Raw genomic sequence first — 17284 nt, forward strand, 5'->3', positions numbered from 1 at the left:
GGTATGAAAAAGTATCTGAACCTTTTGGAATTTCTCACATTTCTACAATAAATCAAAAATCATATGTGATCTGATCTTTGTCAAACTCACACAGATTAAAAACAGTGTCTGCTTCAACTAAAACCACCCCAACATTTATAGGTTTTCATATTTTAATGAAGATAGCATGCAAACAATTACAGAAGGGGGAAAAATAAGTAATTGAACCCTCTGCCTAAGGAGACAAAGAACAATTGAAACCAATTTTTACCAAACATTTTAAGTCAGGCGTGTGCCCAATAACTGATGTTACCAAGTAACGCGTTACTGACAACACTAGTCATGAGAGAAACTGAGTCTCATGATGCGAGCAATTTTTTACTATACAAACGCCAGAAAAGCCTTTCTCGCTTGGCGTTTAAGAGTGCCTCAGGATTCCGCCAAGTGGCATGCTAACTTTTACTTGCTTTGTCTCCCCCAGTGTCTCGGCATCCCGCTAAGGGGCATACGAGCATCTCACGTCAGCAGAATCCCCCACCTGCCCACCTGTCGCTAATCCAAATTGAACTGAAACAAAGGCAAAAAATAATGAAAAAACATGAAATGTGTTACGATCTTTGTGAAAAGATTTCTTCAATCTGGTAAATACTTGTATAAAAATAATATTGTTTTCATACTTTGAATTCCCTTTTCAGATTATTTCGTCTTAAAATGATACCTTGAATTATTATTTAGGATAACATGGGGGTCATGGGAAGTGTGCACACATTAACTGGAATTCAATCACTTCTCATGGAGAAAACGCATTCAGTATTCAAGCACATTAATGTTCCGACCTTGGTCGTGGAACGGATCATGCTCATAAAATGAGCAACAAAACAAACCAGATGTTCAAAGTTATTGCTAAAAGAAACAACATTCTCTATACTAGGCAATATCGGAAAAAGCCAAAGTAAACACTGCCGGTATCAAAACCTTCTGGTGGCTGTTGAGGAAAGCTAACAGTAAGATAGTATCATGTAAGAGATAACATCTGCAGTATGGCAATATTTTACATCTGGATGTGCATATTTTTCCTCATTAACAGATTACCAAGGTATCAGATTGGGTCTCATTATTAGTGGACCCTCAAATTCTCTTGATTCGGACAAAATTATGTGACTGACATCCCGAGTCGTCACATTCTCATACACGGTGCATAAAAACCTTGGCACAAGTGCTCTGATAAAGGCAACATATTGGTAAACAAAGCTTTTGGCAGTTATGACTTCAGTCCCTAGATAGTTTGCCATGTGACTGCACAATCTGCAAATGAGTCAAGTGGTCATCACACAAAATGCCTGTTAAAGGGGAAGTTCAGAATTTTTGACATTAGGCTTAATCTTCGAGTTTGCGGGAGTTTAATTAGTCAGTGGAGTTGGTTTCAACAAATTCCGTGCAATTCGTTAGTTATTTGTTAGTTTCGGGGCTTCAGAGTGGCTAAGCTAGTACGAGTCAATAGGGCTTGCTAGCATGCCAATAAAAAAACAACATATACACTCACGACAATCACCGATGACCCATGCAATGTTGACTATGTTTTCAGGATAAAGTTATTAAAACTTGCATTTCATGTCAATAATTGTAGCATAAACAGCAACATTTGTAATCCAGCAGCTCTGCAGGGAACAAACTGTCTACGCAAGCAGGATGGAATGACATAACATCATTTTTTTTTTTTTTTTTCACAGGGAACGAAAGGGATTCCCCATCCTCCAAATCAATCACCCTGACGCACTGTATTGTTTACTCTTTGACCACGACATGGCTTCATTTGAACAGTTGGATCTGTTGGTATCGTTTTTTTTTTTTATTAGCATGCTAGCAAACCCCATTGACTCGCATTAGCTTAGCCACTCCGGAGCCCTGAAACCGCACGGAATTTGTTGAAACCAACTTCACCGACTTGTTAAACCCCCGCAAACTCGAAGATTAAGCCTAATGTCAAAAATTCTGAATTTCCCCTTTAAATCGGTGTTCTGTAAAAAACTAACATGATCTATGTAAAATGTTGAGATGCATTGATCGGTTCTTTTGTGCGACAAGCACTCACTCAGACATTTTATCATGTAGAACAAACTCAGATAAAATGCTTGAAGAAATAATATGTTCAAAAGTGCAACTCCTTAGCATTCAGAAACACTAAAAGAAATGAATAAAAACATTGTGGTGGTCAGTAAATGTTACTTTTATTGAGCAAGTGCAGGGAAATATATATGGAATCACTCATTCTGAGGAAAAAAATATGGAATCATGGGAGACAAACAAAGAACTAACAATCAAAACACATCTCTAGTATTTAGTAGCCCCACCTCTGGCTTTTATGACAGCTTGCAGTCTCTAAGGCTTGGACCTGAGTATTATTCATCAATTTGGTGCCAACTGTTTGACTGCAGTTGCCGGATCATCCTTGCAGGCCGGAGCCTTGCTGTGGACCTTTTTTTTTTTCAAAACAAAACAAAACAAAAGTTCCAGCATCATCACCTTGTCCAGTGCAGATTCTTGACTCTTGACACCTTCTCCAATGCAGATTCTTGATTCTTGACAAGGTGATGATGCTGGAACTTTGGTTTGGTGCTGTTCCAGTGAAATTTACAAAGATGCCTGATGAAAACATCAAAATTCCCCTCAGTCCTTGATGATATGGGGCTACATGTCAGGTAAAGGCACTGGGGAGATGACTGTGGTTAAATCTTCAATAAATGCACAAGTTTACATTGAAATTTTAGACAGCTTTCTTATCCCTTCAATTGAAAATGTGTTTGTCATTTTCCAAGATGACAATGCATCATGCCACAGAGCTAAAACTGTTCAAGCATTCCTCGGAGAAAGACTCATCCAGCCAATGCCATGGCCTGCCCAGATCTAAACCCTATTGAAAACCTGTGGTGGGGAAAAAAAAAGGTCCACAGCAAGGCTCCGACCTGCAAGGATGATCTGGCAACTGCAATCAAAGAGAGTTGGCACCAAATTGATGAATACACATCAAGTCCATGCCTCAGAAACAGCACGCTGTCATAAAAGCCAGAGGTGGTGCTACTAAATAGTAGAGATGTGTTTTGATTGTTATTTCTTTGTTTGTTTCTCATGATTCCGTATTTTTTTCCCCTCAGAATGGAGTGATTCCATATATATTTCCCTGCACTTGCGCTATAAAATTAACATTTACTGACCACCACAATGTTTTTTATTCTTGTTTTTATTGTTTCTTAATGCTAAAGAGTTGCACCATTGAACTAATTCATTATTTTTCAAGCTTATTATCAGAGTTTGTTCTACATGATTATATGTCTGAGTGAGTGCTCGTCCCAGACTGGTGATTCCATACTCTTTGCTAGTGGCTGTAGATGAACTTTTCAAAAAGAATATGATGATCATTGGAAACTAACAGACGTTGTTGGCTGATTGTTACGGTGAAGTGAGACTGAAATAAGGAAACAAATTCCCATAGGTAGTTATGCATTTAATGATTGACTCAGTTCCTCTGTTGAAAGAATGTTTCTAGGCTGTTTGATCTTTAATACTGTAGTGTCTCCTTCACAGTTGAAGACAGTCTGTTTTATTCTGAATTAGGTTGTCATGTGAGGGGAGTTTACCTGCTATTCATACAGTTGTGAGATTTACCCTCATCAGCTTTTGTTTTCGCCCATATTCCAAGAACAAGTGCGGCGGGCTCTGAATAATTGGTGTCTACCTCAGGTCTGCCGTTGCAGATTCAATTTCCTTAAAGGAGCAATATGCAAGACTGGTGGCCAAAAATGGTTCAGCTACCAGAACTGAACTATTGAAGTACACAATATCCACTTCCTTCCCCTTTGGGCTGCCAGACAAGTGCTTTGCAATCGAATAAAGCAATCAAGTTGCGTTATCATATTAATGTTGCATTTTCAATCAGAAACTAGAGAATATGGATGGGTAGCTTTGCTGTGCTGGTCAGCATTCTTGGAGTACAGGCACACTCACTTGTAGTATAAGGTTAGGTTCATACCGCAGGTCTTAATGCACAAATCTGTTTTTTTTCTTCTTGTTTTTCCGACTCGAGTGAGGCAACTAGACAGTCTGAACAGGACAGGTTGCATAAAAGTGGACAATTTCAAATCCGATCCAGGTCACTTTCGTATGTGGTTAAAATCTGATCTGAGCCACATTTTTCCAGAATGTAGTTGCGGTCTGAACTGTCAAGTCTCCCAAATCGTAATTCATTCAGCAATTGCGTTAGCAAACAGCGAGACAGCGTAGTGTAGATATTAGCGTTATTGCCTAGCTTGAACTCAGCTTTTAGGGAAGAGGTGGGCTTGACAACAGTCATTAAAAAAACATCTGTGAAAAAAGGATAAGCATGAGACTGCTCGGCTTTCTTTCGGTGCACCAAATGAGCAGTATTTCAATATTGCTTTCATGGCCAACAGTTGGGGCAAATTGACTGTATGTGTGTTCGTCATGCACGCATGTGTTCGTCATGCACGCACGCATGTGCATGGTGACCACACATATGGTCAATCCACGCATTCTATCAATCCATATAAACTTTAAATATCAGACTAAACGGGGATTATTTACGTCTGTTATTTGTGTCCGCTTTTTGGAAATCAAAATATGATCACCCTAATATGACGTAGAGCCAGAATGTGTCAACATGTGTAGTCATTTGTTTTGATGCTTCTGCGCATAAGAGTCAGTCTGCTTAGCGCGTGTCGGAATTAGTGAATTAATGCCCATGCGTAATACTTGAACGGGCTCGCCAAAAAAAAAAATCAGATATGACAAAAAAATCGGTCTGAACCTAGCGTAAGTGCACGACCTATATGCATATCTTTGTCACATTTCTGCAACCTTAGTTTTCGAAGCCTACAGAGCTGCAACCTGGACAGGACTCCAGACTGCAACCATATGGGTGCATTTTGCGACTAAAATTACAGTTAGTAATTTACAGACAGTAAGAGTATTTTTTTCATCTACTTGCACATGCGCAACCAGCAACATTGCATTTTTTTTTTCACCTTCAAGGTTAAATCCACTAGTTGGCGGCATGTAATGAGCTGGTTTGCCGAGGGAAAATACAACAGAAGAAAAAGAAGGTGGAGGCAGGTTATGTGTGGACTCTGTGGAATGGGTTATAATTGGGCCAGCACAAAAACTGCAAACAATGATGAAAAGGACAATAATGGGCCGTTTACATTGGACGCTGTGACACCAATGCCACTTTCATATACGCAGAAACACCGTTAAAATCCCAGGATTTAAACAGGCAGCCCTTGTATGTGAAAGCAATTTCCTGGGTTGACCGACACGGAAATTACGCGGACATTTTATGGTTCACATCTTTGTATAATGTCCGGGAAAGTACCGGGATGAGGCGTATGTGAAAGCAAGTGTTACATTCCCGAGTCACAGCACGATGGCTGATGACGTAAATATCATGGCGGGTTGATTGTCTTTCTTCACAGTAAGACGAAAAGCGGTAAACAAACATTGTAATTTTCAACATGGCAAGCTGGAAATATCTAAATTAAACTGAAAACAAAACGAAATTAAATTGCTACAGGATGGTAGAGCTGAGGAAGAGAGTCCACCGTTCATCTTTGGAAATGTGTGGTTTATTTTGTTGCCGATGTTAGGGTCCGCAAATGCGAAAATCAAAGCAGAAAACAACAAAGCGATGCGTTCAAGGGTTCATTAAATACAAATAAAAGTACACACGATCGCGGAAAAGGGGCAATAACACAATGGGTCCGTGACAGTAGGTCGAAGGGGATCAATAATACTTAGCTAAGCGTTAGGCGGGGAGCCGATAAGACAACAAAACAAATACACTCAAATACCAGGACAACGTAGGGGATTTTAAATCAAGGGCAGCAGAGGTGTCAAATGGCGCCCAGCAAGTTAATATCTCGGCACCCTTCTCTTGGACCACCTGAGCTAACGCTCCCACAACCGATAACAATCTATAACAAAACACGATTTGACCAACATTGTGACAGCCGATACCAACCAAAATAACATTATGTCCGGGTTATAAAATCGTGCCAGCAGTCTTCCCCGCACAGAGATCGCAAGTGGGCAACACAGGACAAGTCTGTGAAAGTTTCAAACCTGCGTCATTCTCGGGACATCACTACATGCGTGAAAGCAATGACGCAAGTAAATCCTGCGTCACCTTACACAGGAATTTGCAGGGACGTGTTTGTGAAAGGGGCTCAAGACGCAACGACTGTGTTGTGGAATGGCCTCGCCTTTACATGGTGACGATTCCATTGTGAGGCTTGCTCTGCAACCATAGAAATGGAATGCTCTCGTGCCGATTACGTCAGTACTCACACACGTCACTTTGGGCATGCGCAGCGATGCTACTATACATTCAAAACAGCAAACATGGCGGAACATCGGCTTAATTTGACTGTTTTTATAATAGTTTTAATTTAAATATAATGTCTGCATTTTTGTGCCTTTTGGAGCAAAAGAAAAAAATCCCGTGCATGCCACTACTTGGAGTGGGCGGTTATGTTGTCTCCCAGGCTGAGAGGTTGTTGTCAAGGAAGAGCGTCTTTGGCTGTCGCCTTGTAAAACTGCACTGCCCCCGAGGGCCTGGCATGAATACTACATCGTTTTCACACAGAATTGCGACATTGTTTGAATGGCAACGGAACCAAGATGGAACCATATAAATGCAAACATGATATTTGTCGTATTCTTGGAGCGTCACCATGTAAACGGCCCCTAAGTGACTACTTTCTTTCCATCACACCCGCCGGCACTGTTTCGAAGGAGGCCAACGGAGGGAATAAGTCTGACTCAGGGGCTCGACACGCGGGGCCGATGAGCAATGGCAGCGCTCTCTGCCTGTGCGTCATCGCTTGTCCCCGATTAGCTATGAATTTGGAGGGCATTTTAAAATCTCCAGTCTTTTCTTAGTGCCAACAACTTCCCATACTGCTGCTTTTTTATTTATGTCCCGGAAATCATGCCAAGAGGCATTATAAAGTGGTCGCACACTGCTAAAATGATATGCTCCTCCTTGTTGACAAAGTGTGGCATGTGGATGTCAATTTCCAGGTTGGCCAGTGTCCTCGTACTCTGTGATTTGTCGATCAATAAATCCGTTGCCGATTGGTTGTAGTGCCAGGTGACAGCGACAGAAATAGAACAAAATTCCCACGTTAATCTATGCACGGGTGACCAAACGTCTTCTTTTGCCCGGACAAGTCCTCGTTTCATATCCTGTCCGTAGCGTCCAGCCGGGTTTTATAAATTCATGAAAATGTCTGTTTTTTAGGATTTTTCAAGGGACCAATTTGAAGAGAATCCCTCCGGTCGCTAGGGGTCAGCGCCTGCCTGCGTTGATGTGGCTCCTGCTAGCCGGGAGGGAAGGTGTAGTTCTTCTTCTTCTTGGCAGTTTACCCCTTGTATCATAGAGCATTACTGCCATCTACTGGGTTGACGGTTTGGTAAGAGATCAGGCACTTACAGACTACAATAAGGAGTAGTTCTAAGGGACATTGCTCCATACACTTTTCTGTAAGTATCTGCAGTTAATGTCGAACATGTGTCTTCTGTTATATATTGGGTTATACTCTATGTGTACACAGAGATGCAATACATTGAATTAGTCTTGTAATTGTTCTGCTTTTGTGTATTTGGTTGAATGTTAGTGTTATATTCTATTTATATTTTATATTTCTGATGCCTCAGGGTTCCGTCATCTATGTTAATAAAAGGAAATTTAAAACTGGACACAGAGGAGTATTTCTTCACAATTAGTGCATGTTGGAATTGACACTTTGCACAGAATACTACGGTACTGCTGCCTGTGACGTGTTCCCAGAGCGCCTGCTCATTTGTTAAGTTTTAAAATAAATGCGTATATAATGGCAACTGTTGACTTCTGCCGGAGCTTTGTACTGGCTTGATCTGCAAAATCCTGTTTGGTGTCGCATCATTGCGCTGCCGATGATTTTAAACTGTTATAGCAAAGTTTGATTTCTACCTCGGCTCCCGGTACTTGCGGATTGGGTAGCTATCAGTGAACTCAGCCGCGCTAGGCATTATGGGAAATGTACTTTTGAACCGCTGCGTTTGGAAACATCCTTGTGGAATAGTTTGTCAGTTTATTGTCGATTATTGTTTGCATGCAATCAAGAACATTCAATGAAGATAACAATTTGTCAACGACAATTGTGTGTATTGACTGGACTACATTTCCATGGGTCGGCATTATATTATTTTTTTTTTAATCATTATTTAATTCTAGCATGCTCGGTGCAAAATAACCCCACACACGGCAAGAATGCCAACGACGGCCTCAAATCCTAAACCGGCGGTTTGTTGTCGCTGCTCGTAAAAGCTATATCTCCCCACCCTTTCACTTGTTCAATTGTCATAGTTTTTGGTCATGTGTTCAAATGAATGCCTGTTTTGTTTTGTTTGTTTTGCAAAGGAGCTGATACTGCCTGCAACAAAAATAAAACTGTCCCCCTGTCCAATGACACTGTCGTTTTTGTTCTACTTTTGTTTTTTCGGTCAAATTATTTAGTATATTGTCTCTGTATGTTAATTTTGCTACTCAATTTGAATTTATTATTATTGATTTGATCAAATTTTATTTTTATATATCAGATAGTCAAAATAATGTACCTTGAGTGTATTTTTACAGTTTGGATGTGATTTTTTTTTTTTTTTTAATTCAGGCAAATTGATGCACATTAGGTCTTTTCTGTTACAAACAAGACAATGTTAATAAAGTTATATTTTAAGTGGATCTACAGTATATTACTTTTTTATCCTTTAATATAAAAAGACAATTTTATGCAGAGTTGTACTTATAATAATAATAATAATTTTAGAGACAAATGATACTATTTACTGTGGCGGCAGAGATGTGGGGGGGGGCGCACGAAACGTTTACGTCTTCCTGGGGAGGGGGCGTAATCAAAAATAATTGAGAAGCACTGGCTTAACCATTGACAACCGTTTTAGAAGTACTTCCAAAAAAGGCTTCTTTAATTCCTATTGAAATTTAGGGCCGTTTAATGAATAATTGAAGCACAAATCTTACATATTGCTCATTTAAATTGTGTTTTAGAAAAAAAAAATAGCATTCTGCACACCTCAGCATGCGTGGCCAAGTCTGATAGGATAGTCATGACTTAGACTACGCTAAGACCGCAGGCCGTGATGCCCAACTTCTATTTTTTATTTTATTCTTTTACAATTCTGATTTGTTTGTGTTGCCGTCCATATTGCAAAAACACGTTTCGCATTGTGAAAGGAACACTGAGACGCGGTGTCTGTGGCGTCAGAGGCAAAGCACAGTAACAAGTCATCACGCGTCACAGTGTTTATGGAAGTACGGTGAGGACTCCAGTCAAGCTTTTGTGGCAGGATTTTGTGATACCAGAGTCAACAATTTCGTAACCTGATATACCAAGATGGAAAGTATTTTGTGCATCTTTGTCTGCCATATCTGTTGTTTGTTTTGTCAAACATTGGTTATGTAATTCACTTATATTTTTAGCTTATTAACGCTCACCTTGAGGACATCCTGAAGCTGTTTAAGAACTGCATGTACTTCTTCTTTAAGAAGCCAGTTGAATTCTTCCTCCTGGAAAAAAAATTGAATCAGACATAAAGAGCAAATAAAGTAGTATAATGGAAAGTGGCAGTATAGACAAGTTTCGGGGTACTTTCACTTTACTTCCGCATTTCTGCTCGCGAATTCCATTTTACACTTCCTCCATCCAAAACAACAGCAGAGCTAGAGCGGCATTACTCATCAAAATCTCTCAAAAAAGACAATTTGGAAATGCCGCATCCATCTGTCATCATCACGACATGGGAGGACAACATGACGAAATGGCTAAGAGTCGCCACAACCAAAATATTTTTGTATTTTAATTTTAATGACGACAATTTTTTTTGCTTTTAAACAAGAATCGAGACTTTTTTTATGTCCTTATCTATAAAGAATTCAGGGATTTATGCATTTATTCATAAGAATTTTCAACAGAAAAACCTCATTGTCTGTGTTTCCACTTGATCACCTTTGACGGAGATGGGCCCCCGATGAATCGGCCCCGCCAATACATTATAAAGTGAATGCCAGGGGTATCCAACTCTGGTCCTCGAGGGCCCCTTTCCAGCTTGTTTTCCATGTCTCCATCCTTTAAAACACCTGAATCAAATGATCAGCTCATCAGTAAGCTCTGCAGGAGCCTGATTATTTTAGTCAGGTGTGTTGGAGGAGGGAGACATGGAAAACAAGCTGGATGAAAACAAGCTGGAAAAGGGCCCTCGAGGACTGACGTTGGCTTCCCCTGGTCTATGCAATAGCAGATACAATTATGTTCAATTAAACAACGATTCTGTGAGTTGCATCAGCAGAGACATCATTACCTTCAACGATAAAGAAATGGAAAACATTCATCTAATTCAAGTCATACGGGGCCTTTTTACTATTAATGCATAAATTCAAGTGTTACACGTTTTTTGTTCATTTGTTTACAGGTGGAAAACGCTGTTAGGCAAGGGAAGACAACTTTATGTCCCTCACAAGTTCACAACAACACTTCCGTCGATGGACATATAATGAGACTACATACATTCTACCTTGATGATGGAAGGCTCAATTTATGCTCTACCGTTGTTAATATTTTCCAGTAATTCTATAAATAAAACAATGCAATCATGTTGTCCAAAAGCTTTACTGCGATCAATATTTGCAGTGAAAGAATGACATACTATGTGTTAATACATGTGCGATGAGCTCATAATACCATAACTATAATCTGACCACATGAAAATTACCTTACAGTGTTTCCTTGTAACAACATAATCCGTATCAGCCCTTCTGCATTCGGCAACTGTAATATTATTTGTAATTTCACTTCATTTTGAGTCACACAAGTGGCCGGCGTATCAATCTACATCCTATGTTAACACAGGCTGCACAGATTGTTAGAATTTTGTCCACGAACGATCAAAGAAGAGGTATAATTTTATGCACCTTACAATTTTGCTCTTGTATACTCACTTTGCATTTATATTGGCTTTCAAAACGGGACCAGATTTCTAATTTCTTACCATTAACATGTAAATGTGAACTGATGAGACAATAAAAATCCTTGAAACCTTTTAGGTGGATCCAAATCCTAATCTGCTGTTTTCGATTTAAGGTGTATGACGAGGTACATCCACACTGGCGCTTTGAAGCTGGACGCTGTTCAAATCATTCCTCTTCCAAGCGTATATAGACGCTTCCAGGAGTTCACACAACCACGCACAGCACAGAAAATCCCGACGTCTCATCTACGTCTTTCTAATTCCATTTTTGGAGATTCTGTGGGTTCCTCTGGTTTTATTTAGCAGTTTAAAACTTTGTCGATTTCAACCGAAATTCATTGGTGTTCCCTCTAAACCGGATGTCCGTAGCAGACAATGTCAAAGATGGCACTACCCAATTTTCGCTCAGGAAACTTAGCTATACTTTTTTCTGGACTGCCGATCAGACGAAGAGACACACTTTGATTCAACAAAAAACAATAACACAATGTTGATAGTTATCAGAAGAAGCAATCTTGAAGAACATTGTTTAGAACAGGTGAGACTTTTTTTTCTTTAAAAAAGTAAATGTGTTCACTGCAAAAACACACCTCCTTAAAACTAATTAAATTCCCTTGTTTTCAGAGTAAATCTACTAAAAATGAGTGAAATTATCTGCCGGTCCTTATTTTACTCAGAAAAATAGCGAGCTGAAAATAAGCTTAACAGACTTATTTTAAGCAATAAATTAGTATCTGTAATCTTAAAGCTTTGAAACATCTAAATGTTCTTAATTCAAGAATAGATCATGTTCAAAACATTATTTGAAAGCATTTTTTTCGTGATTTAGGTGAAAAATGACCAACTTCTAGATGTTTGGGCTTAATAAGAACAAATAGTAACGTTTACGTAAAGTAGAAAAATTTGACGCATTAATCTGTTGCTCAGTTTTAACACTCAAAACATGATGGCGAAAATTATTTGACTAGATTTAAGAGAAAGAATCTGACCAAATCAATCAATTAGACAAGGGGACATGCGAGTTTGTCAGATCATGCGCCCTTAACATCAGTTTCTAGGACTTGTGATTGGTCGATGGACGACTAGAAGGCGGAGTTTGCGACAGTTCAAACATTTACTAATACTAAACATAATGAAATGCAATCAATGCTACTGCTTGCAATCTGATGTCTCAATTTTATTCAGTAGAAACGATGCTTTTTTTTAAAGTTTGTCTTCCTTTTTCAATTAAAAAAAAAATAAATAAATAAATGCAGTATTTCATAGCGCTGTCCCGATCTGATCACGTAGTCTCTCACTCACGCTCCTGATGCTTTTCTTGGTCAGTCAGTGCTTAGTCGTTAACAATGATTGACATACGTTTGGTTTTGATCTCGCCAGAGATGCTTGGAAGACGAAACTTCAAAGCGCCGCATGCGTCAGTCTTTGTTTAACTTGTTAAACAGTTGCAGTGGCAACTCATTGTGTGTAAATGAGCGGCTTGAGCGGATTTAAGTGGATTCACTCAATGAAGCATTTAATAAAGACAATCATATTTCTACTTTATTTTTGTTTTAAAATAATTCAGTGGGACAGTAACATGTTTAAAACCTATCATAATTATTACATTTGAAGTGCTTCAAAATTATTTATTAATACATATATGGCGGAAAGCACAGACAAGGCTGAAAAAGCAGTTTTTGCTCTTGCACCCCTCTTTAAAATAAACTGCTGTATTTTAAGCTAAAAGAACTGTTGTGTTTAATAGAACAGTATGTCTATATGCTGCCATAGCAGTTTCATTGCGCATTAAGCCCCAAAAGTATTTTTAATTTGTCCGTTTTACCCTGGAGACCACCGTTTACAGACACCGCGCAACTGCTTTTGTTTCAACCCAGCCATAAAAAGACGGTAAGTAATTTTATTATTCGAATTGTCTATCATTTTTAGCTTTGAATTATTCATTGATGTCGAATACTTAGTTTAAAAAAAAAAAAAAAAAAAACCTTATAAATTTATTCACTTGGATATTTTAAACTTTTAAACAAATTTATTCACAATGAAAAAAATAGTGTCCGTAAATGGGTCACGGATATCTACCTCATAACTATCCCTTAACGGTATTTTTTGTTACTGTCGCATTTCCCCCGATATTTTAGATGATAAATAATCGATCAAAACAAAGAAAAATTGAAGAAAAAAACGTTTAAAAGGGTAAATATTTAAAAAAAGAAAATCTCGACCACTGCTTCATGTCTGCGATTTCTGCATTGCGACCCTTGTTATATTACTGTGTTTCACCCATAAAATCCCCCCAAAGTCCGGCTGTGGCCATTCACAGCTGTGTCTTGAACCTCGGTGAGACATGCTACACGGAGTCTTGGATCAAAACAAGGCAAGTACGCGATAATATCTCGTTAAAATTATGCTGTCTTTAATTATGCTTTATTATGCTCTCACCTCAAATTAGGATATAGGGGTTTCATTTTTTTTTTTAATGCCCTCTTGTTCAAAAATTTTCTTCCCCCAGAAAATTGAGATTTTAAGCTTTCCAATGATGTATCACATGCATGTAGGAAAATTTTGAAATTTGCCCAAATTGGGGGTCTCAGAGCGGAACTTCAAGTCACCTAAGTGTTTTCATACAAATACGTTTTTTTTTAATTATAATTTGGGGGAAAAAACGTGAAAAAGCATCTTATACGTATCTTTCCAATGCTAAATCTGAATAAATACTAGTCCTTCTCAAAAACTTAGCATATTGTGATAACGTTCATTATTTTCTTTAATGTACTGATAAACATTAGACTTTCATATATATTTTAGATTCATTACATACAACTGAAGTAGTTCAAGCCTTTTATTGTTTTAATATTGATGATTTTGGCAAAAATTGGAAGAAAAAAAAATCCCTATCTCAAAAAAAAATTGCATATTTCATCCGACCGATACAAAAAAAGTGTTTTTTAATACAAAAAAAGTTAACCTTTAATTAATTATATCAGCTATTCTCAATAATTGGTCGGAAATCCTTTGCAGAAATGACTGCTTCAATGCGGCGTGGCATGGAGGCAATCACCCTGTGGCACTGCTGAGGTGTTATGCAGGCCCGGGATGCTTCGATAGCGCCCTTAAGCTCATCCACAGTGTTGGGTCTGGTGTCTCTCAACTTCCTCTTCACAATATCCCACAGATTCTCTATGTGGTTCAGGTCAGGAGAGTTGGCAAGCCAATTGAGCACAGTAATGCCATGGTCAGTAAACCATTTACCAGTGGTTTTGGCACTGTGAGCAGGTGCCAGGTCATGCTGAAAAATGAAATCTTCATCTCCATAAAGCTTTTCAGCAGATGGAAGCATGTAGTGCTCTAAAATCTCCTGATAGCTAGCTGCATTGACCCTGCTCTTCATAAAACACAGTAGACCAACACCAGCAGCTGACATGGCACCCCAGACCATCACCGACTGTGGGTACTTGACATTGGACTTCAGGCATTTTGTTATTTCCTTCTCCCCAGTCTTCCTCCAAACTCTGGCACCTTGATTTCCGAATGACATGGAAAATTTGAGCAACAGTCCAGTGCTGCTTCTCTGTAGCCCAGGTCAGGCACTTCTGCCGCTGTTTCAGGTTCAAAAGTGACTTGACCTGGGGAATGCGGCACCTGTAGAGCATTTCCAGCACACGCCTGTGCACAGTGGCTCTGGATGTTTCTACTCCAGACTCAGTCCACTGCTTCTGCAGGTCCCCCAAGGTCTGGAATCGGCCCTTCTCATCAATCCTTCTCAGGGTGGGGTCACTTCTTTCGGTTGTGAAGGGTTTCCTGCCACACTTTTTCCTTCCCACTGAGGTGCCTTGATACAGCACTCTGGGAACAGCCTTTTCGCTCAGAAATTTCTTTCTGTGTCTTATCCTCTTGCTTGAGGGTGTCAATGATGGCCTTCTGGACAGCAGTCAGGTCGGCAGTCTTGCCCATGATTGCGGTTTTGAGTAATGAACCAGGCTGGGAGTTTTTAAAAGTCTCAGGAATCTTTAGCAGGGGTTTTGAGTTAATTTGTTGATTCAGATGATTAGGTTAGAAGCTTCTTTAGAGTACCTTATCATGATATGCTATTTTTTTGAGATAGGGATTTTTGAGTTTTCTTGTTTTGCCAACATCATCAATATTAATACAATAAAAGGCTTGAACTACTTCAGTTGTGTGTAATGAATCTAAAGTATATGAAATTCTAGTGTTTATCGGTACATTACAGAAAATAATTAACTTTATCACAATATGCTTTTTTTTTTTTTTTTTAGAAGGAACAGTACATTGAACACAATGGGGGGCGCTAATTCGCGGTTTTTCACTTATCGCGGGGGGGGGGTGTTCTGGTCGCTATTAACCGCGAAAAACGAGGGATCACTGTATTTTCTGTTGTTTTGCTTTTAATAAAAATGTGTCGTGTCTGATGCAATTTGCACAGATGTTTGGTTCGGTCGGGCCCGACGCGAACACACCACAAAACATATACCTGACCGTTGAAACCTTGCTTGCATTCTACCGCTCGTCCTCTGAGACCCAACTACATTCTAAAGGGGACAATTTCCAAGAGCGGACAAACGTAGCAATGCACGACTCATTTGGCCAAACGGCAGAACTCTAGGTTCAGAGCCACTATTTGAGAAAGAGGGGCAAACCATTGAATGAGGATGCGTTAGGCAGCTAGCTTCATGCATTTGCTTCCCTGCAGACTGACAGAAGATAGCAAGCAACACGATCTTACCAGCACTGCTCTCTCCACTTGACTGGCAGCCGACATCTTGGGAAGTTCCGACAAAGATCTCTGAGGGTTGAGCATTCTGAGCCGTAAACAAGGACGATGCGTAAAGCGCACAATACAAGGTGTCCGCTCCCGTGGTTACGTTTGCTTCTTAGCTTAGCAGATGAGGCGCTGCCTTTACTGCCAGTGAGAACGCTCGCTTGTCAAAGGAAACTCACACGGATAAAGAGGGACGCACAATGCAAGCGCACTCTAAATAATGCACAATAAATGTAAACATCATAACGTGACAACATTGTCTTAAGCTAAATGTTGTTTACAACTGTATTTCGATTTCAATTTGTACTTTCCGACGAGATTCAACAATTTACTTTATCTGGACAAAAGCTGCTGTTTTGAATGTTAATATTCACAACAAGAATGCAGTCTATCCGTGCAATAAGCATTTAATTTATACCCCACGACACAAAACCGGAGAACAAATACATGAAAACATTAGTCTTGAAATTGCAAAAAGCCTTGAACGCAACATGTATTGGTCACACGTTCAGAATTATTCAGAATTAGATGGCCCCGCCCACTGATCCTGATTCGGAAGACTTCTGCAAAAAAACATTCTGCTACAAAATTGTTTAGTTTATAAAATGCATTCCCCCCCCCCCCTTTTTTTTTTTTTTAATTATTATTATTTTTTGATAGTTATATTCTATATAAACTGGTTGTTCTGTAGTGTTTTTTTTTTTGTCATTTGTAGTTTTCATATTTGTCAGGTTGTACGCTTCTGGCGTACTTTGTACAAGTGAGTACTGATTTTTAAATGTGTAAGCCGTATGTTCAAAATCTACGTTTTTCGTGCATTACATTTTCTCCGGATTTTGTCACCGTTTCGGCAACGAGACAATGTGCGTTACTATGCGTTACTACGTTGGTTGAATGACGCGAGAAAAGTCAGAGACACAGAGAAAAGTGTTGTGACGCTGAAGCAAACGCGATGCTAGGCTAGTTGGCTCCAATATTTCCTGACTGTAGCCGACTGCCTACAATCTACGCCTAGATATCACATGCATATAGAACTACATGCGAAATGACAGACTCGGCGGCGTTAGTAAACAGCCGCCATTTTAAAGCCTTCCTAGCGAACCTTAGTAACTTTTTATTTGAAATACTCCTAAATCGGCAAAATTTTGACTTGAATCTATCTTTAAATGATGAAACAGTTTTAACACTTTCACATGTCGAAAGTTGACAGAAGGGAACTAATCAAAATCGGGAGCAATTTTAACAACTTTAACAGTTGATTCACAACATTAAATGACTTCCAAACATAGCAAAGGTTACTATGGTTTTTTTTTTTTTTTTTTAATGAAAGAAAAAAAAAACATGAAAGGCAACACCAGTTACTTTGCCAAGTAACTAATTATTCTTACACTCAGTTACTTTTTGGGAGAAGTAATTTGTAACTGTAATTACTTA

At 39.2% G+C, this 17284-nt stretch overlaps 1 protein-coding gene across 1 annotated transcript in view; it reads right to left on the bottom strand.

Annotated features, from left to right (window-relative positions):
* rogdi (rogdi atypical leucine zipper) overlaps positions 1–16324 on the bottom strand; it is a 43426-nt gene extending 27102 nt beyond the window's left edge. The window contains exons 1-2 of the mRNA XM_057817174.1: positions 15815–16324; positions 9545–9616 (exon numbers count right to left, since the gene is read on the bottom strand). Coding sequence (XP_057673157.1) covers positions 9545–9616; positions 15815–15889 — 147 coding nt within the window. The 5' untranslated portion in view covers positions 15890–16324. The remainder of the gene's footprint in view (positions 1–9544; positions 9617–15814) is intronic.
* Between the last annotated feature and the right edge of the window lie 960 nt (positions 16325–17284).

The sequence above is a fragment of the Corythoichthys intestinalis genome, chromosome 16 (genome assembly GCF_030265065.1).
Source record: "Corythoichthys intestinalis isolate RoL2023-P3 chromosome 16, ASM3026506v1, whole genome shotgun sequence".
Taxonomy (NCBI): domain Eukaryota; kingdom Metazoa; phylum Chordata; class Actinopteri; order Syngnathiformes; family Syngnathidae; genus Corythoichthys; species Corythoichthys intestinalis.